Raw genomic sequence first — 21,694 nt, 5'->3', positions numbered from 1 at the left:
ATGCAGAGCCTGTGATCTTCTTAATCATAATTAAGAGAATGTCAGTATTAGTTCAGCAACGGTTGTAAAATTAAATATGGTTAAATATTTCAAAATAGTACCCGTGTAGCAAACAGTTCCTTTGGTATGGAATCAGTCTACCACTTAGACCTTCTGGCTTGCCAATCATCATATTTCCATTAGTATGCTTAACTAAACAGATTAGTATGGAAGAGATTAATTAGTGAACAAATGCAGTAAAGTAGTCTATCCTGCCAATACTTTTGCCTCAAGAATCATTTATAACCATAGCAGATAGTATTTTATAAACATTATAAAACAGAGCTTTTGTAGCATACAGCATTATGGTCTTGCTTAACTTTGGGCGTAACGCTGAATTCAAGTTTGGAAAGCATATCCTTGGGACTGCACTTCATCAGTGAGCAGCACTGGGCATGGTCTGGAGCTGGGGATAGAATAGATGAGGCCAAAATAGGCAGAACCCAATGTAATTTTACCAGTATTAACATTTCCTTATCGAGCATACAAAACAGCTCATTAAAAAAAAAAATCTCTTAAAGTGAGCCCTAGCAAAGCAACTTGTAGGCATGCAAAGCACTGATGGCCCATGAATCAAGCAAGATGGGGCTCACCATCCTGCAATAGCAGTGTAAGGTGTGCCACTGCATAGACCTGATGCCTCCGCTGATGCAAAGTATAGCTTAATCCTGTGTATGTTATTTACAAGCAGGATGCTTGAAGTTAAAATCTTTAAATGCTCTCTTAATGTCCAGTCAGTGCTTGGGAACAACAGCAAAAGAAGTCTGCAGATTATGTTCAAGTGCTAGAGGTTGTCCATCCCTGTTGTATACCTTTATATTTTATACTCTTAAACTTCACTAGACATTTACATAGAGAAGAAGTAGGCAAAGTGTGACTTGCAGAACATATGGAGCGTGCTAGGCCATTTTGGCGGCCCCTTGGCTTGTCCTGCCCCTCTGATGTTCAAAAATATCCAATTACTACTGTAGCAAGAAACACCCTGCTACTTCCTGCCCCCCTAACATCCAAAATCACGAATAGATGTAAACCTGAGGCCATCTTGGAAGCGCAGGAGCCTACATGTCCATGAGTTGAAGAATAGTTCCATGCATCTCCTGCAGTTGTCCACCACTTGCATACAGTATTTCATTAAGGAAATGTTTAATTTTGGTATATCATCAATTATAAATTAAAATAGGTAAGATGTTGTCTTAGATGTGCAGTGTTTTCAGTGCAAATACTTGTGTCATTATGTTTGCATTGTGGTCTAAAAATTTGATCTTTTGTTTTCAGCTGTAAATGCTGTGTCCTTGGGTAAGAATGGAGTTGTAGAATTGATATTTAAGATAATTGGTCCTTTTAGCAAGAGGAATACTGGCCTTATGAAGTGAGTAGAATATTGGAATAAATTGAAAATATGTACTTCTTAATAGTTTGGACATTATTTATTTTAAAAGAAGTCTTACCTAGGATTTCAGATGAGGCATGAATGTCATCTCTAAAGATTTTTAAAATATTCTGCTAAAGCAGTAATTCTCAAACATTGGGGCAGGACTGTGGGGAGGCCTGATCCCTCCTCCTCCTGTGCTTCCCAACTTTTTTCCCCCTGAAGGCAAAAAGAAAGGCAAGGAGGATGCTTGGAGTCTCTGTCAGAGGGAGAAGAAAAAGAGGCCAGCTACTTCTTTATAAAATGTTAACATATGAATATACATGAATGGGTGAATAAAAATATGCACACTAAATAAACAAATATTTTTATTATATACTATGCTGACCAGGGGGCGTGCGATATCTGCATGTACATGTAAAGGGGATCCCAAGGTAAAAAGCTTGAGAACCACTCTGCTAAAGAACTGATGTTAAGAAAATTGAATCAGTTTGTTACTTTATTTCAGAGGTGGCTCCTGAGACTTGATGCACAAAAGCAGTCTTTTTATTCTTTTTATAAGTCACAGTCCAGACAACAGTGCAACTTGTTCTTTGTACTGAAGAAGTCTTTTGATTTCCCCATTCCTCACAAAAGCTTCCACATGAAACATTCTTAATAGATTGCTTATATAGTAACAGAAATTGGTAGCTTAATGTCTTTTTTATGTTACTCTTATTTGAAAAATCAATTTCAGCACAGCCTGATCCTGTATATTGTCTGTAAGCTCCATTAAAACATGCTATAGTAGGAATGCTTGGAATCAACAGAAATCTTAAGTTTACAAAACCAGTATCTAGACTATGTATACTTGTATGGTTGTAAGGAGACAAATCTTGTGGACTATAAAACAAACATCATTTGAATTAATTTTATTCATTTTTATATCATTGCAGTTTAGCACTGTAGTCCTATTAGGCTGCTTAAATACAAGCAAGACTGCATGCTGTTTTTTGATTTTTGTATTTGATTGTCTATTTTTTCTTTTGTTTTTTTATATTCACAGGGTTGCATTAGATACCCTTGCTGCATTGTTAAAATCAAGTAAGTGTATGCTTCAATATTTATCAAAATTATTATAGAATACCTGAGATATGAAAAGTTTTAAATAGGTTTTTATTTGTTATTATGCCAAATAATTAAAATGGAAAATTAACATTCTGTTACTCAAAGCATTCAAAAGCAAAAACCTTTGACTGCATAAATCATGAAAAGCTATGGAATGTCCTTGTGGAATGACATGGGAATGCCAGTATACGTATATGATAGTCCTGATGAGGTATCTGTACTCAGGACAAGAGGCTACTATCAGAATGGAACATAGAGAAACAGAATGGTTCCCAACTGGCAAAGGGCTCAGACAAGGCTGCATCTTATCACCCTACCTGTTCAACTTCTATGCAGAACATATTGTAAGAAAAGCAAGTTGGACACAGAAGAAGGAGGAGTGAAAATAGGAGGAAGGAATATCAACAATCTAAGATATGCAGATGGCACCATAATACTAGCAGAAAATCTCATAGACCTGGAACAACTACTAAGGAAGATCAACTAATAAAGTGCAAAGGCAGCCTTGCTTTTGACCATAAAAAAAACAAAAATAATGCCAACGAAGAATCTATACAAATTCAATGTAGACAATGAAGAAATAGAAATAGTAAAAGAATCCCCATACCTGAGATCAAACACTGATAGAAATAGGGACTGCAGCCAAGAAATCAGAAGAAGGTTAAGAATGGGGAGGGCAGCTATGAAAGAACTAGAAAAGATTCTAAAATGCAAAGATATACTACTGAGCATAAAAGTTAGGATCATACAAGCCATTATATTCTCTATTTCCATGTATGGGTTTGAGAGCTGGACAGTTCAAAAAGAAGATAGGAAGAAAATCAATTCATTTGAGATGTGGTGATTGAGAAGAGCACTGAGGATTCTGTGGACAGCCAAAAAGACAGACAAATGGGTCCTAGAACAGATCAAGCCAGAAATCTTCCAGAAGCCAAGGTGACAAAACTGAGGCTGTCATACTTTGGAATCATCATGGGAAGACACAACTCATTGGAAAAAACAATAATGCTAGGAAGAGTGGAGAGCAGTAGAAAGAGAGGAAGATTGCATGCGAATAGATGCACTCTATTAAGGAGGTCACAGGTAGGAGTTTACGGGAATTAAGCATAGCAGTGGAGGACAGGGAGTCTTGGAGATGTCTCATACAAGGTCACTAAGGGTTGAGATCGACTAGAAGGCAGTTAACAACAATACTTTATATAGAAAGAATCAGGAATTCCATGGTGTTAAAGTCAGTGAGTGATTATGCTAAGGGAAGGGAAATGCAGAAGATTGCACTGATGTATCACTACACTTCAGGATAATAACCACATTTTTCAGTACTCATATTTCTACTTGCAAGTGCTGATAATATCTGTTTTTACAGATTTTTTGTTAAATAGAAGTTTCTATGTAAGTTAAGTATTCCAGGGAGGAGTACATTTTTTCTTTCCCTTTCCAGCTTATCCTCACACGAATATGATGTGGTAAGCTAAGATGAGAATGTGTGTGACTGATCTGTGAACAGTCAGAAATTTTAATTTTGGATAGAGACTGTAAGTCTCCCTGTTCTAAATAAAATATTTTAGCTCGTATTGGTAATGTTATTGATTTGTGCAAAAGTTTGCATATATATGGCAGTTTCAAACATCTTTCAGGAATCATTTACAATGCTTGTTTTTAAATACTTTGTCTACATATGTAATATGAAAACAAAACAATAAGACATCAAAATGACAGCGGAAATAAAATCAGTTATTTGGATCTTATTCGATTTGACTTGTTTAACTGTTTAGAATTCTTTGACAACTTGCTAATGCCTAAATTTTCTCCCTCCCCCAGAAACGAATGCAAGGCGAGCTGTAGACAGAGGCTATGTCCAAATGCTTCTAACAATTTATGTAGATTGGCACCGTCATGATAGCCGGCATAGACACATGTTGATCCGTAAGGGAATCTTGCAGTCTATTAAAAGTGTTACAAACATCAAATTGGGAAGAAAAGCATTCCTTGATGTTAATGGGATGAAAATTCTGTATAACACTTCACAAGTAAGTTTTAAGACTTTATATTGTTAATAATGTATACTGAAGGCTCTTTATATGCCAATGAGATGACAATGTAAATATGCATTATTGATAAAATCTTGAACACTTTGTTAATTATTGCTTTTCTTCAGCTATATAACACTGCTATTTCATAGGTAATTACGTTCAATCTGATCTGCTAATTTTGACATTCTGAAGATTCAGCTAACTTTCACTTGACTGTACTGCCTTTTATAGTTTGCAGTTGCCCTTGCTCTTATTTACTTGGCACATTTTATCCCACTGTTCAGCCAAAAATATTCCAGGCCATTGTACACTTGGCAAATAAAAATGTGAATTCTCTCTGCAAGCCTGTTATTTAAACTATCCAAAAGAACATACAAAACCCTGGCCCCCAGGTTATGGAATAACCTGCTGGAAGAGATCTATCTCATCACTACCTTAAATGCCTTTAAGAAGGCACTAAAGATGGTTCTCTTCCGGCAGGCATATCCACCCGACCTTCTAAAAGAACTGTAGATAACCCCTCTTCTGGTCATAATAGCATAACTTGATCGATGTATTGTTGTTGCTGTGATGTAATTTTATACAATTTGATGTTTTTAGTATATGTATTTTAGATATGATTGCCATTGTATGGAGATTTTCTGGTTGTAATCCCACTTTGATCCATTGGGAGAAGTGGGAAAATACAAATAAAACTTATCATCATCATCATCATCATCATCATCATCAAACATCAGCAGAAAAGATAGAGGGGATAATAGCAAGAGTTGGTATGGTATAGTGCTCTGAGTGCCGGGTTCGGATTCCAGCAGACCTTTGACAAGTCACATTCTCACAGCCAATGACTTAAAGCATACAGGCCAAAAGTGCCAGCTTCAGGCCACATTGGGGGCGTGGCATTTACATGATGCACACCCTGATTGCGTCTGGAAGCTGCGCCAAGCCCACCCCAACCCAGAAGAGTTGGTACAAAAAGGAGCGGCGAAAAGCTGCTCCTTGCCAGCAACTGGGTTGCGGACTGCAGCAGAAAATAATCTTCATGAAAACCCATGTGGTTGCTACAGTCCTGGTGCAGTCAGGGCAGGAGCGGCCTCTGGCCACTCCATTCACACTGTCTGCATGAGACCTTTAAGAGAGGCAATGATAAATATCATCTGAATAAATCTTGTCCAAAAAAACCCAAGGATAGAGTCACTTAAGTTAGAATCAGCTTGAAGCCACATAACAACAGCAAGAATGAAAGTAAAAGAAAAAACAAAACCCGGGTACCATTTTTTGTGCTGTAAATTTGCTGAGTTTAGATTTGCTCCAAACTGAATGGTCTCCTCCTAATCTGCAGTCTTTCCAGGTGATTTCTTTCTACAGTATAAACTGTAAGCCTGACATAGTGGGACATTATATTTATGTCCTAATAGAAAACTTGTTTTCTGCTTGTGCTTCCACGTTTACACTTCACTCCAGTTTAAACACATGATACTTAATTTTATCAATGAATAATATTGTTTCAATAATGATGTCACCTCTGTCCTGTATTGGGAAAATTTTAGGATTTGCTATGTCATTTCCCAGCTTACAGGGGTTGTGATGCCTTGTGAGGTCCATAGGTAATTTTATCATGGATATCATTCATTTAAGCCCATATGCTGTGTGGGAGTAACTTGCACCTGTAGTTATGGGTCTGTAGCAAGAAAGCTGACCAAAATAATGCAGACATTTTTACAATCTAGTTGACTTTGGGTTGGGTTAAATTTCTGGGTTGCAAAATCTGTGTTGTTTGTACAAATTCCAACAGTTAGATCTCCCCCCCCCCCCCCCGGTCAGCTAATAACCACTGCATTTTGTCATCATTGAAGGCTTTTTAAAAAAAAATATGATTAATCATGTTGGATTTAAAAGCAATGACTAGCCTGTATGGAAACACAACAAATCTTTATGGTTTTGGGGTTCTTACTTTAACAGTTTTAATTATTATTATTATTATTTATTTATTTATTTATTTAGTTGTATCCCGCCCCTCTGAGAACAATCGGGGCGGCTAGTGTAATGTGAGATCTTCTATAATGTCAAGAGCTAGAACAACATTAAAGGCCTTAAGGTCAAATTAATAACCCAGTAGTGATGAATTGAGTCTCTCAACAGCTTCATGCAGGATGAAGTGTCCTTAATGAAAATCTGAACATGGGATCTCTATTCACTAATACCTGCTGAAAGGGGAGGCTTAAGCAGTATGTGTGCATTCCATTCTCTCTCCTTGCCTCGTCTATTGGAAAACATCTGTTGCTTCATTGTTCATGTTTTTTAATGTGCACCAATTTTGTGAACTCCACGCCAAGAGATGAAAACATTAATTTGCATCCTTTAATAAAAAAAGTATTGGCTGGTCATCTTTACTATAAACCTTTGGTTTTTAATAATATCTGGTTGGCAACAGTAAGATGCTTTTGTCCATGAATTGAAGGGAAATATTAAACTTTCCAGAGCAGAAACTCTGAACTAATAGCAACCATTTTAAAATGACTTATTTGTTGTAATAGGAATGCCTGGCGGTAAGAACTCTTGATCCACTAGTCAACACTTCCAGTCTAATAATGAGAAAATGCTATCCTAAAAACCGTCTTCCACTACCAACCATTAAAAGTGCTTTCCATTTCCAACTGCCTGTCATACCTGTTAGTGGCCCAGTGTATCAGCTGTATAGTTTGCCTCCTGAAGGTATGGTTCATTTTGAAATGTAATGGGTTTGTCTATATCTGCTCTTAGAGAGTAAAAAAAAAGTATGTTGGTATAGGAACATAACATTATGTAATCTTTTCTCTTTTTTGTTTGCATTCCTGAAATGTTATACAGATTCTGTTTTTTAAAGTTGACCTCTTTAAAAAAAGAAAGAAAGAAAACACAAGAAAAAAAGAGATTGAACTGTGATCCTAATTTTTCCTTTTGACCTCTCAAGCAAGACTGTAAAATAATAATAGATTGGGTTTAAAATAATTTTAGTTAGTTTAACTTGTCCTAATGGCTTACGTCCATTTTTTTTGAACAAGTGGAAGACAGCTTGCTTATCGAAATACTGCTCTTCCTCTGCTCTCTCCCATCCAAAAGCCCTTTATTGTGGGAGGGCTGTCAAACAATGTGGACTACTTTGTCCAAATAGAGTAATATTAAGGCCTCAGGTACCACTTAGCACTGCATCTGAAGAAGTGGGTTTATATTCACGAAACCTCATGCTAAAAAGACAAAACCAGTTAGCCTTCAATATCTTTTTTATAAAATATATTTATTTATGTGACTTGAAGAATCTGTATAATTAAACATACAGCACATGGTCTTGTGGGAAATTTAATTCATATATAATAATAGGTATCAGTTGATGAGTGAAAAGTTTCACATGCATCATTTCTTTTCTGGGATGTACATATTGTAGAAAACGTACATCTGCCCTACTTATAGAGCATTTTATATCACAGTGGATGACGTAGTAGATGAAAGTGATGACAATGATGATACCGAAACAGAATCTGAGATTGAAAACGATAATGAAGATGACTCAGATCAACATTTTAAGGTTGGTAATAGAATTGAGGAAATAGCACTCACACCTTGTTCTGAAAATATTTTTTTTAGTTTTCTGAAAAGTAGTTTGTGCATCATATTTTCAAAAACGTGAGGGTTGAAAACTTTCAAATTCAGTTTAAAGATTTCATTTCATTATGGACCATGTGGATATTCAGAGGGGGTGAAATGTGGCATATATTTTGTGTGTGTGCTCATGCAAATACTTTCCAACTGCATTGCATGCAAGGTGTGACTAGGGTAAATGATACAGAATGGAAGTAATGTTTGAGCAGTTTCAAAGTGAAAGAAATACACCATGGATTTACATGGATAATGATTTAATGTCACAAGTAAATACTCTTTAAATTTATCAGAGTAAATTTCAGAGTATATGAGCTAAAATAATACAGAAAGTTTCAGATGTGGAAGCATATGTTGGTATGTTATCCTACTAAGCTACTATAGCTACTACAAATTTATGTATCAGTGGCGTGATGTCATAGCATAATGCATTTTAATCACCAAAATGAATAATGCCATGTCTAGAATCAGAAACCAGATTTTAAAGCATTTATATTATCAAAAAGCAAAGGTATGGCTTTTTTTTTTAAAAAAAGCACAATTTTATGCATCAGATTTGTTGGGATTTATTTATTTATTTATTCTATAATAAAATGTAAAGTTTTATGTGATGGATTGTACCTTATTCACAGTGTTTGTGGCAACTTAAGATAATAACATGCACTGTTGACGTTGAAAATAGAACAACAAAACCAGATAGCACAGTGCAATTTAAGACTGTTATCTTAATGTTCTGAATCTTTATATATTCAGCTTCCTCCCTGAAGCTTTTTAAACATGAGAGACTCACTGCATATTTTACTAAAGGAAGAACTATAAATGTCCAAAAGAATCACTATGCAGGTAATTCCGTTATTTTAAATGAACATGGACAAACCTGCAGAGAAGTGTATGAAGTTTGGGTCAGAATGCCTTTATGCAGAACTGGAACATGGTTATACTGTTTTCTTAACATCCATTGTAGTGTGGCTATTCCCTATAGTTGCCTACTTGTTGATCCTATTTAGAGTAGATCCATTGAATCAATGGGAACTTGGTAAAACATTTATGCAAGTGACTAAATGGTTCTACTCTATCTAGAATTAAAATTTAGAGCATAGTGTATTAAACTGTATCTTAAATGTTGAATACATTTTACCTTTGCTATTAACAATATTTCACACATGGGACATAACTGACTTATCATCATGTAACACTGAGTTAGAATATAGCATAAATGTAAGCAAAAAGAACCTGAACAATGTGCTGTGATAAGCCCCTCACCGCAGGCAATGTGAGCAGGGAGAAACCCATATTTAAGTTCATTTCCCCCAATTCCTGGCTTATAGTTGTTTGCAGGGTTAGAATAACTTTTACTTTGTTGAAGAAGCGAGGGATTGTAGTTTTCTTGCTTTAGTAACATATTAGAGTTTACTTGAAACCATGATTCTTGGTTCACACATAATATCAATCAAGAAATTGGCTGAATCCTAGTATGTTCCTCATGTCAGCCGTGTGAAGCATCAGCTTAAGCCCAATGCTTCATATGGGCTTCCTTCTGCTCATAAAAAAATAGAACTCTTTAATACTTTTGAGTTAATCAGTGTTTGAGAGATTTTCATGTGTTTCCTCCTGAGTTGTTTTCTTGGACATACTGTACTTAATAAATTTAAACTGAAAAGTATATCAGTTACTACAAGTACAGTCAGCCCTCCACTCTCCCAGTGGATAGGGGTGCAGCCCCCTTGGAAAAGTGGAAAAACTTGAATATCTCTGAGTGACCCAAATTGTATTTAATACATACAAACAGTACCTACACTGGTAGAGTGTCTGGTCCTGCCTGCTGGCACATTCCCTCATCCACTTGCTTGTGCAGATAAGGAGTGGGACATGGGGAGCAGAAGGAGGGGGAAAAGAGATACCTGGTCCATCCTCCTGGCCACTTGAATGAGTGAGTGAATGTGCATACTTTCCCTCCTCACGCTCCCCTGTCTCACCCCTTTCTCCCCTCCTACATGAGTGAGTGCATGCACCTTCCTTGTGCTTCCCAGATCCCATCCTCTACTCCCCCCCCCCCCCCCCGCTTGAGCACACACACCATCCCTCCTTGTGCTCCCACCATCCCATCCCTTCCACCAACATATGTGGTTGGGCCCACCTACTCCACCAATTTGATTCCCTCCCAGCGACACCAGTGTTGTAGAGTGGTGACAAATATTGTACAGTAGGCTGTGAATAATTAAATCCCTGAATGCTTAACAGACAAATATGGAGAGGCGACTGTATTTAGTAATGTAGATTGGCTTTCCCTTCCCCAGAATGATGACATAGAGACAGATATCAACAAATTGAAACCAAAGCAAGAATTGGGACGACCTTTTGAAGATCTACTGATGTATGAACAATTTTTTCCAGAACTTACAGAAGACTTTCAGGTATAGATGTTGATATTATTCTAAAAAATGTACCATTCATGAGAAATGCAAAAGAAATACCAAACAGTTAATTGAGCTGATACTTTTCTTGGAAATACAAGTAAGTAATCAAAATTTTCAAGCTTGCAACTTGCTGCTTATAGTTTGAATTGCTTTGAGAAAGTACAAAAAGTTGTCATAGCCACTAACAGACTTACATCACCTACAGATATTTATGCAGCATCGAGTAGAGGTCTTAAGGTATAAAATGTTTCTTTTGACACTTTCAGATATGTATATATACATGATTATATATTGTTTCAATGTTTAAAATATTTAATTTTTAAATTGTTTGAGTGTTTAATGTGCTTTTGGATTGTTTAAATTGTTTTTAACTTTAAATTGTTTAAACTCATTTTGTTGTAAGCCACCCAGAGCTTAGAACAGGATATAAATATTTTAATAAACAATAAACTGGTTGCTGCCTGGGGTTTAAATCAAGTTTTTTGTTCATACTAGAGTACAGCAATTGAATTCATGGAACTTACATAAATATTGATTTATCAAGTTTCCATTGATTTAATAGATCTATTCTAGTTGGGACTATGGTTGGATTTAGGTGTTGAGTTCCCCGGTAGATGAAATGTGAAATATAATGGTGGACTTCCATGGTGGAAGACTTGTGGAATATAATTGTCCTAAATAAATCAATGAATGAGTAAGGCATTTTTTTTATATTTGGAGTACCACTGCTACAAATAAGGTTCAGGTTTTTTTAGTGTAGAAAAACGTGGTGGAAGGGGAGACATGAAAAAGATTTTTATGTTCATGAGTTAATGAAGAGAGGATTTCTATTTGCTTTTCATAAAATTAGAATGTGGGGGCTAAACAGATTGGCATTTAACACCAGCCTCGGGGCAGAGTGGGGGTGTGGCACTCACATGCCCCAACACCGGCATCACATCACACACCTCACACACACGCATGGTGAGCGGTGAAAGGGCATGTCCTTGGCATAGCATTCAGATGCACTGTGCCAAAAAAACTTTTAAGAGCTGTGGCGGTGGTGGCAAGGGCAGCTTTTTGTTGCTTTAACTAGGAGTGGCATTTTGTCGGCTCTTTTTGGACTGACAGAGTGTTGGATCGGGGCCGTGGTGTGTGGTTGCTGCAGTCTGGTGCTCCCAGGGGCAGCACAGAGCCACTCTGTCGGGGCAGACTGTTTTGCCCCTTAATGTCACCCAGTAAATTTCATTTAGCATGGAAAGAAGACTTTATGCAGTTCATGACCATGGTATGTGGTGGCTTTTTGAAAGGATTAGACAAATTCATAGTTAATGTTTATTAATTATATTAGTTAAAGGGAACCACCATATATTTTTCAATTGCAAATATATGACTTTGATTGAAATAAAAAATGTTACTATCATGTTCTTGCCTACTTTGCAGTTTTCTAATGCAGGGGTAGTTTAGATCTTCTGTCAGTATTCCTTGGTTGAAACTTGTCATGATCTTTATTAAAGTCGTAGGTGGACAATTTCAGATACCTTGAGTGAATAGCTTTTTATTGTTCCATATCCAAAGAGAAAAAAAATACACTGAAGCATTCTCCTTCTTCATCTTTTGAACGTTCCTTCCATCAGCTTTATAGTTGGGAAACAGGCCAGGATGGAGTAAATCATATCATTTTACCTGCACCAGGCCTGGTGATAGGTATGGCCTGAGTCTAGGGGACTGGACTGAATCCTGGAAGCTCATATTTGGACAATGGTTCCATGTTTTTCCATCCCTGGCCCCACAGGCTGCTGTTGCAGACCAGGTGGTAGAGTAAGAATAGATATTGATTTGGTCCAGCAAAGCTGTTTTTATAACATGGCTGTCTGTCAGTATCTGCATCAGTGTGAAGGCTATTCACCTCCAACTACATTTCTTCCCATTATTCACACATTTTCTTTCAGACAGGCTCACAAGCAGTTGACTCCCTTTTCTCCTTGCCTTACTTCCCTTATAGGTATATGCTTTTGCCTGGAAAAGCTTTCCCTTTATGATATCTTAACCATCCACTTTTTTCATTTCCCTGTCTTTATGTTAAGGAATGTGACCTGGTTTCCAAGGAACCAAAGCCTCTTTCAACTAATATAACACAAGGAGGGCCTATTGTTGTTCCTACTGCTGGAGTGGAGCAGTCCCCAGCAAATCATGGAATAGAAATTCCTGTGAAAGAGAGTTATCCTCTACAAACAGAGGACTGTAAAAAAAGACCAATGTTTTTGGGTTTGGTAAAGAATGATAATAGCATGGACACTCTGCAGCTCCAAGGTGATCAAATGAACTTACTTCCATCATGCCAGTGCCTAAACCACGAAATAATTAAAGATTTTGACAGAATTTCTTTGCAAAACACTTCCAAAAATGAACAATCTTACACTACGAGGGCCATGACCAAAAAAGAATGTAAAACTAGCCTTAGTGAAAATACCTGTAATAAATCTTGTCAGCATGTCTCATCTTGTGGAGGTGTTTTATTTGAGGGAAGATCTGTCCAGCTGGGAACGCTATGTTGTTCTGGACCTGATCCAGAAGAGGAGGACATTTCCTGCTCAGTTTCTGTGGGAGACCAAGCAGTGCCTGAAGTGCCTGATACATTGCAACTCCATGACCCAGAACTTTATATTGAGATTGTGAAAAATACAAATTCTGTTCCTGAATATTCAGAAGTGGCTTATCCTGATTATTTTGGACATATTCCACCTCCATATAAAGAACCTATTCTTGAAAGACCTTATGGAGTGCAAAGGTGAGTATTACTAACATGTTCAAGTTTAAAGTTAAATTTAAAAGGTTAAATTAATTAAAGATTAGATTAGATTGGGGCCTTTCATGAATGTAAGGATCTGAGTTTGTATAAATAGAAATGTTGTGGGGGCACTTTCCATGTTTAATTGACTTTTTTTTTGTGCGCCCCTCTGCACCATACCTTGCAAAACCTGGAGGATTTGCAGAGGGCAGGAGAAGCCATGACCTGAAAGTGCCCCATTCCAGGATTGAAAATCCTCCCTTAGAACTCTAAACTCAGCTCACTGTCTTATTGTCAATAAGGAAGAATTTGTATGGCTATTGTTGTTAGTTAATGTGAGAGGATATTTTGGGAATGCTGAATTCTGTTGTGTCTGAAGATTTGTGTCTACATATGATGGAACTTAACATTTAAATAATGATGTCCACTGAGAAATTGAAATATGATATTCTGGGTACTAATTTTTTTAAAAATAGAATGTGAAATTGTAATACATAAATCAGGGGAGACCATTATTTGATGTCATGGCTAAGACTGCATTAGTCCCTAATTCAGATTTCTTCCCTGTCATGAAATCCCAAGGTGATCTTGAGCAATCTATTAATATTGGTTCCACCATCTGCAAACTGGGATTATAATAATTTGAATGGGAATGTTATATAGATTACTGAGATTATGTATGAATATCTCTTTGAACACTCTGATGAATTATATTAATGCTGAAAATCATCATCATCATCATCACCCACCACCACCACCACCATCATTAGAAAAGCATAGGAGTCTTAGAATTTACAAAATGTAATCTCAAACTTTATTCCTTTTCTTCCACAAGGAAGAAGAGAATGGCTGGCAGTCACATGCGAACTCTGATGTATGTGAAAGAAATATTGGATATTTCTCCTTCATAACATCGGGGTTTCTTGAACTCCTTTTTGGCAATAGTTGGCAGTGAATGGGTGTGTGCAGTTTCCTTGAACTTCTTATTCCAAATTGTTAGGGCAGAAAATCCAACTACTTTCTAGTTATTAATGGGCTTTTGTTGCTGTTGTTTCTCATTTCTCTACCAAAATCTGTTTCCCTTTCCTAGTATTAGAGCACACACATACATGGAATTATTTTAATGTTTAACGTGAACTATTGCTAAAGCTTATGCTTATACACAGAACCATCATATAGCCCAGAGTCCCATTGTACTGTGTAGATACATAATAGATAATTACTGATTCACATGCTAATAATTTGATTTTAGCAAAACATTCAGGTTGCTACCATCCTGCCCTCCAGCTTTCCTTTGTTAATAACACACCATGCTACTATTAAATGTCTTGATCCAGTAAGTTTAGCATTTTTGTACTGGTACTTTTATTTCCATATTTAAAATGAGAACATGAGTACACCAAAGATTACACTATTGTGAAGCAGAACTCCACCCTTGATGATTACCAGAGGAAATTGCATACATTATAGTAATGCCAGACTTCAAGAGGGCCAGTCTTACATTCATCATAAATATCTGTTATGTGTGGAACCCATTTCATACACTCAGTAACTTGGAGAACTCTGATTCAGAACTGGTTCAGTATAAACGTGCAAATCAATATGGATTGTGTCCAGTGAGTTGTATCCAGTTGCATCCACCTGCCATCAGAGCAGGCACTCCTAGCAAAATGGATCCCACCTCCCCCTTATAGCCTCTGTTCACTGATTTATCTCCTCTGTAGCACCAAGGTTGAGGATGGGAGGAAGTGGAAGTCATTCTGTTACACATTGGAAGTCACCCATTTTGGACAAATCAAATTTTACACTTAGAAAGACCTTTCTCTGATACCTGTACCTTTAAAACCTACATTTTCTGCTTTCAGAGATAGGTTGGTGTGTTACAGTTTTAACTGCATATTTCACAGACTGTTTCAGATGAAGGTCTGATCCTTCAAATTGCATTAATTATTTCTCAGAAGTATTGCAAGAAAAACCCTTAGTCAAATCCAGTTCTTGCAGCATGAGCCAGTTTTCCCAATATTCCAAAGAGAATTAATTTGTGTTTGCAGTTTCTTTTTTCTTGTTCACTATATAGTTTTTTAAAATTTAATTTTTTAAAATCTATTATTTTGTGCGCTAACCATACTTTTCCTATATCTTTTCTGAATAGTTCTGAGCACATATTCCATATAAAGCTATTCTTTGACATGCAGAGAGCCATTTGACACTATCAGCCCTAGAGCCAGTGGAGCCAGTTAAGCTTCTGTCCTGCAGAAATAATATGCTTCTATAAAACGCTATGTCTCCATGCACTCATGTATGCATGGGAGTGGGGGAATTCTATGTACTTACTGGGACGTTTGTTCATAATATTTACAGTGACATTTCTTAGAGGTGAGAGGCTCTCACACTAACCCAATCACTGCACAATAATAGTTTCTGAAACTTTTTAACCTCTCTCTACAGCTATAATTGTGTTAATTGCTAACATAACTTGCTTTCAAATCTTTACTAGTGTTAGTTACTAACAACACTTGAAAAAATGATTACTAATGCAAACTAGACATATTGAAAGGAAAAGATTCTTCTTTACTAGTAATGTAAAGAATACTTTTTTAAAAACCTTAATGCCTTGAATACAAGAGCTCATTTTTCTACATGCTTAAACATAAGCAGTAAACAGGATAATATGCAAAAGTAGAAACCATGCTTTGAAGGTCAACGTCTTTTTGCTTTCCATATGACTTAAGTTTGATAGGTGATAACTGCACTGTTCTAACAGCTGGGAAAATGACATGAGAACTCTATTTTTACAGGACAAAAATTAACCAAGACATCGAAAGGCTAATCCATCCTAATGATATTATAGACAGAGTTGTTTATGACCTTGATAATATCAGGTAGGTTTCACAGTGTCCATTCTTCTTCTCTTTTACAGAGGTATTTTGTACATAGAGTGCATAATTTTTAAAACGTGATGAGTAAGTGAGGATGTGATAGTCCACTGGTTTTCTATACTGCATGAATGCTTTCAAAAACCCTGTCAATTTCAGCTTGAGGCAATTATAGATAAATTTTGACCAGATCCATATCAAACATTTGGTAAGAGGTTATGTAGAAACCTCTTTAGTGTGCTGTAATTTTTATTTTTCTTGTCATGGTTTTTACAATTTTATATTCTCATAAAGTATTGATTTTAATATGGTAGTTTTTAAAATTCTTCTTGAAATCTGTTTATTATCAATTTTTCATGCATATATCTTGCTTTGATTCATGCATGAGCCACCTTGGGTCCCATTTGCTTGAAGGATATAAATTAAATCAATTGAATAAATAAATACTGTACATAATTACTTAAAGTAATCTTTTTAAAATTGTTTTGTGTTTTATTGACAATTAAACCTTATTAAACATAAACCAGCAATATGTTTGTTCAACTTTTGAGACAAAAAAGGGAAAGAAAAATTATTCAGGGAAAATAAATTTTTATTATTCATATTTTATTGTAAGTGAGCATTCTGTGATGCTTTATCCTAGAATAACCATACTGATAAGCAACTTAGAAAGATTCTGCCTGCTCTCTAGGAAGGATGACTATAAGTGACATTTATAGCCGTCAGTGGAATACATTACATATTTTTTCCATCACCAGTTATTATGTGTACTGAGTGTGATATTAGAATTAAATGACTTCCCAAATATAACCTTACTTTCCTTGTAATTTTATTTCTTAAGTTATCCAGTGCCAGATGAAGGAGATGTTTTGAAGTTTAACTCCAGATTTGAGTCCGGAAATTTACGGAAAGTTATTCAGATCAGAAAGTAAGACATTGTTGTTATTTATCCTATCATTGCACTGTAGATGCTGTTAATTTTAAGACTCTTTTCTTTGTATTCATTTTTAGAAATGAATATGATCTCATTCTGAACTCTGATATAAACAGTAATCATTATCACCAGTGGTTTTACTTTGAAGTCAGCGGAATGCGGACAAGCATTGCTTACCGATTTAATATAATCAACTGTGAAAAGACAAACAGTCAGTTTAATTATGGTAAGACCTGTTTTTCTTTTGTATTGAAAAAAATAACTTAGAAAGTACAAGGAATTATTCAGATCTATGAATCCTTCAAACTTTTTTTCTTAATCACATGTTAAAGGAATTTTGAATGCTTTTAGATCCCATCCCCTGAGAAATATCAATCTACAATAGGGCTTGTGACTCTTAAAATCAACAGCCTTTCTCTAGTGGGTTCTTAATTGACTTTTTCTGTAATTGCATTCTTTAGGAGTTCTTCAAGTCAATAATGAACAGGACAAGTAAATGAACTGAAGGCAACACATTTAACTCTTTATTCCTTTCTTTCTTGTATGAAAAACAGGACATTTTATCAAAATGTGAGAATTGCCTACCACCACTGTGACCATCATGCACAGTATGCCATATATAAAATGAGTAGGTAACAAAGCCTGCTTAAGCAATTAGAATTTGCACTAGTCATTTTGAGTTTTGATTGTTGGCCTACCACTACTAATAATTACATTATATAAATTATGTAACACAAAGATAACCAACAGATTACAGAATAGAAGAGTGAGTATAGCAAAAATATTCCAATTTTTAAAAAAATGCTGAGCAAGAATAAGAGTTGCACAGATTTCTAAGCAGTTGATAATAAGAAGAGGAAAACCTAGCATGGAAACATGTTGACTGCATTCAGATGTCACCCAGTTCTCCAAAGCATAATATAAAATGGGGTTGACAACTTAAACAGATCCAATAAATCTTCACAGCTCCATTTCTGCTGTTGTTGCAGTGCCAAAATTTCACAGCAAAGGGAGAATGCCATTTAATGCTGGTGTTTTTTAGGCTTGCCTTGAATTGCAGCAGCTCCTCTGCAGTCTTAAAAAGAGCATTGCCTTTTAGTTTTAAAGGAGAATTTCCAGTTTGCTGCTGAAATTTGGTGATGCAGAGTGGTTTGGAGGACTGTGGGCCACGAAAGTGACATTGAAAGCATACACAGCTTGTATATCCTGCTCCTCTGCTTTAAAAGATTAGTATCAGTCATGTGCACATATGCCTTCTCACCTTCCCTCAAGTGTTTCACTTAATGAATCAAATCAATTTGGTTTAAGCAAATGCTGTGAATAAATATTGCAATTCCTAGTCTGATGCTAGTCTGCAGCGCTAGTTTGGTAAGCTCAATCAAGCCACAGTATCCCCAATTGTAAACTATTGCTTGTGGAGCACAAGAGAGCAGAAAAAGCAAACACTTGTTCTTAGTCCTCCAAACCATACCTTGCTAACAATAGCAATGTTCAGTGCTGATTGTTTATTATCCTCATTGCTTTTGAGGATCAAAAACATGATATTAAAATGCAATCATTGCTTTCAATCGCTTATCATATACGAAGTTAGAAACAATGCAAAAGAACCTTGAAACAATGAATTGCTATTTAATTTATAATAATATCAGTAATCAAAGTAATAACCTTAAATGATGCTGTATCATAGTATATTCAAAATGCAGAATCATTTCTATAATATATACTTCTTCACTGGACAAATATAGCTGTCTAATATATTTTTCTGGAAGGTATGCAGCCCCTCATGTACTCTGTTCAAGAGGCACTAAGTGGACGACCCTGGTGGATTCGTGTGGGAACAGACATTTGTTACTATAAGTAAGTTGTATAGTATTTAAATCAAATATTGAATACACTACAAAAATTAACTTGAAATTTACTGTCAGAGAGCCATGTGCAACACTAGGCATGTGCACTGGTGGAACTGGATAATCCAGAATTAGGGAAGGAGCAGTCTTCTCTTTTTGCTGCAGCCCTGAATATTGTAAAAACCTGTTCTACAAAAACCTATAAAAGAAATTAACCCCCCCCCCCCCCGACTTTTATTAGTTTTTATTAGAAGTAGTGTTTGAAGAAGTGATGGGTGTCTTTAGTTTATTTACATGCAATGGTAGAAATAACGGTCACTGCATCTTTAAACTAAGTTGACATTTTGTTTCTAGGAATCACTTTTCAAGAAGCTCAATTGCAGCCGGAGGCCAGAAGGGAAAATCCTACTATACAATTACCTTCACAATCACCTTCCAACATAAGGATGATGTTTGTTACTTTGCTTACCATTATCCATATACTTACTCAGCTTTAATGGTGAGTTAATTTTCACTTGGATAGGTTCATGGTAACTTGCTTCTGTGTATGATTTATTTTAACATTAAAACAATTTTATTAAAAAAATAACTAAAAGTTGAGGAAATTAAATCAGTGGGCCATGGTAACAAATGCTATAAAACATCAGCATTAGGTTTAACACTATCAGGTCTAGTAAGTCAAGGTTTTGCAAGTGTAGACTATATAGTTCTTAATAGTTGTTATTATGTGTACAGTATGTATCATATAAATTGGATATAAAATCAGAAAATGTAATATTTTTATTTTGCACTCTACAACACAGTTTTCAAACTAGAAGTGACACTTTGTAAATGCCAAGTGAAACTGGCCACTTACAGTTATATTAATAAGTGTTACAAATTTTTTGAAAACAAATCTGAAGAAGAAATGTTCTGGCTGAACTGTTTAGAATGTAGTAGAACATGTCTTCTTATATCTAGGCTGCCTGTGAGCAGAGCTGCACACATGGGAAGTCCCTACTGGAGGAGTGGGAAAGTAATTCCTCTTTTCACTTGCAGCTCCCCATGCACACACCTGTTAAAGAGCCGTTTGAGAGACTCAGGGAAGCCATCCGATAGGTAGCATGGAGAGCTGCAGAAAGAAGAGAGGTCATCAGAATTTGCTTCTGATTGGACCATGTGTGGACCTCACTCTGTTCAGTGAACCAAAAGGACCCTTATAATTTTAGTAGGACAATGCTAATCCAACCTATGTTTTATAATATGCAGCCAATGTTGTCCATCAGTGTTGTATTTGTAATTGTGTTTTCAGTTGATTGACCTTTATGTTACATTTTACTCAATATATTATGTGAATCTTATATCTTCGCATTGTCAGCTGCTTTAAGCATCTTTGGGAGCAGAAAGGCAGGGTAGTAATTTTATAAATATGTAAATCCCTCCTTGACCATGAAAACTCATTGGATGACCTTGGGCCAGTCACATACAGCCTCAAATGATGGCAAGGGCAAATCCACTCTGAACAAATGTTGCCAAGAAAATGCTGTGATAGGGTTGCCTTAGAGTCGTCATAATTCAGAAATGACTCAAAGGCACACACACAAAATTATAACTGCTGTTATTGTTATGTGCCTTCAGATTTACTCTGACTTTTGGCAACCCTATCCTAGAGTTTTCTTGGCAAGATTTATTTCGAAGAGGTTTTGCATAGTCTCCCTGTAAGGCACAGAAAGAATGACCTACTCAAGAGGGCTTCCCTTGTCTCTCTGGGTCCTGGTGGTTACATGTAGCAAAGAAGATGTGTTTAAAAGTGAAAGACAATCCAAAACAATACACAAAAAAGTTAGAATGAGTCAGTGTAAGAATGTTACTCAGTATTTTTAAACAGTTTTTTTTTAAAAAAAATTAAAGTTCTGAAAATGAAAGGTGTTGAGCTACAAGTAAAAGATATACCAAGCCATGGAAGTACGTTTACTGACTCATTCTTTTTGTGATGAAGATGCATCTCCAAAAATTAGAATCAACACATAATCCTCAGCAGATATATTTTCGACAAGATACCTTGTGTGAGACCCTCTCAGGAAACAGCTGTCCTATAGTAACTGTAACAGCCATGCCAGAATCAAATTACTATGAACATATTTGTCAATTCAGTAAGTACAGTATAACCTTTTCCTCTTCTTTGCTGTGATTATATTAAAATAATATCAAATGAAAAATCTGTATTTTTGACTTCCCTATGAAGGTACCTTTTTTTTCAATCCTGTGTGGGTGCACACACAAAGAGTTATATTATGTAAATATAGTGAGTACATCCCCTAGAAGTAGGTATTTTAGGCCCCATTCCTGTCACTGGGTGAGAGTTGTTTTATTTTCTTCTTGATGGGATAATTCGAAGTCATTGGGTCCTGGGAAGGCATACTGGGCTATAATGTATTATGGAGTTCCTTTTTTATGCTCAAACTTCTCTTTCTGTGTGTGGAAAAGGAAGCCCTGTACATAGGTCGTTGCTATCCTGATGGTGGTTCTTTGGTTGACTGAGTGATCTTAAGCACATCTAGTTCCTTGATACCCTTCCTCCCAAAGCTGAGCCTTAACCTATCCTAATTCATTCCTCATATGGTGTCAGTGAGAGGGGAAGTTAAAAGGAAAAACCCAGCTGCATCCTGTTGTGGCCACACTAAATTGAA

The 21,694-nt window shown here is 36.2% G+C and overlaps 1 protein-coding gene across 7 annotated transcripts in view; it reads left to right on the top strand.

Moving 5' to 3' along the window:
- AGTPBP1 (ATP/GTP binding carboxypeptidase 1) overlaps positions 1-21,694 on the top strand; it is a 93,714-nt gene that overhangs the window by 45,766 nt on the left and 26,254 nt on the right. For 6 of the 7 annotated variants that reach the window (XR_006102531.1, XM_042455268.1, XM_042455265.1 and 3 more), the window contains 14 exons: positions 1,315-1,408; positions 2,454-2,491; positions 4,337-4,545; positions 7,083-7,260; positions 8,013-8,110; positions 10,479-10,595; positions 12,665-13,368; positions 14,204-14,242; positions 16,167-16,250; positions 17,086-17,172; positions 17,256-17,404; positions 18,948-19,035; positions 19,380-19,524; positions 21,004-21,157. Coding sequence is in view for 6 of the 7 variants with exons in the window: in XM_042455268.1 (XP_042311202.1) it covers positions 1,315-1,408; positions 2,454-2,491; positions 4,337-4,545; positions 7,083-7,260; positions 8,013-8,110; positions 10,479-10,595; positions 12,665-13,368; positions 14,204-14,242; positions 16,167-16,250; positions 17,086-17,172; positions 17,256-17,404; positions 18,948-19,035; positions 19,380-19,524; positions 21,004-21,157 (2,184 nt within the window). In the remaining variant the exon portion in view is untranslated. The remainder of the gene's footprint in view (positions 1-1,314; positions 1,409-2,453; positions 2,492-4,336; positions 4,546-7,082; positions 7,261-8,012; positions 8,111-10,478; positions 10,596-12,664; positions 13,369-14,203; positions 14,243-16,166; positions 16,251-17,085; positions 17,173-17,255; positions 17,405-18,947; positions 19,036-19,379; positions 19,525-21,003; positions 21,158-21,694) is intronic. The other variant, XM_042455269.1, reaches the window with a different exon arrangement.

The sequence above is a fragment of the Sceloporus undulatus genome, chromosome 2, assembly GCF_019175285.1.
Source record: "Sceloporus undulatus isolate JIND9_A2432 ecotype Alabama chromosome 2, SceUnd_v1.1, whole genome shotgun sequence".
Lineage (NCBI taxonomy): Eukaryota > Metazoa > Chordata > Lepidosauria > Squamata > Phrynosomatidae > Sceloporus > Sceloporus undulatus.
This window is presented reverse-complemented; position numbering and strand designations above follow the sequence as displayed.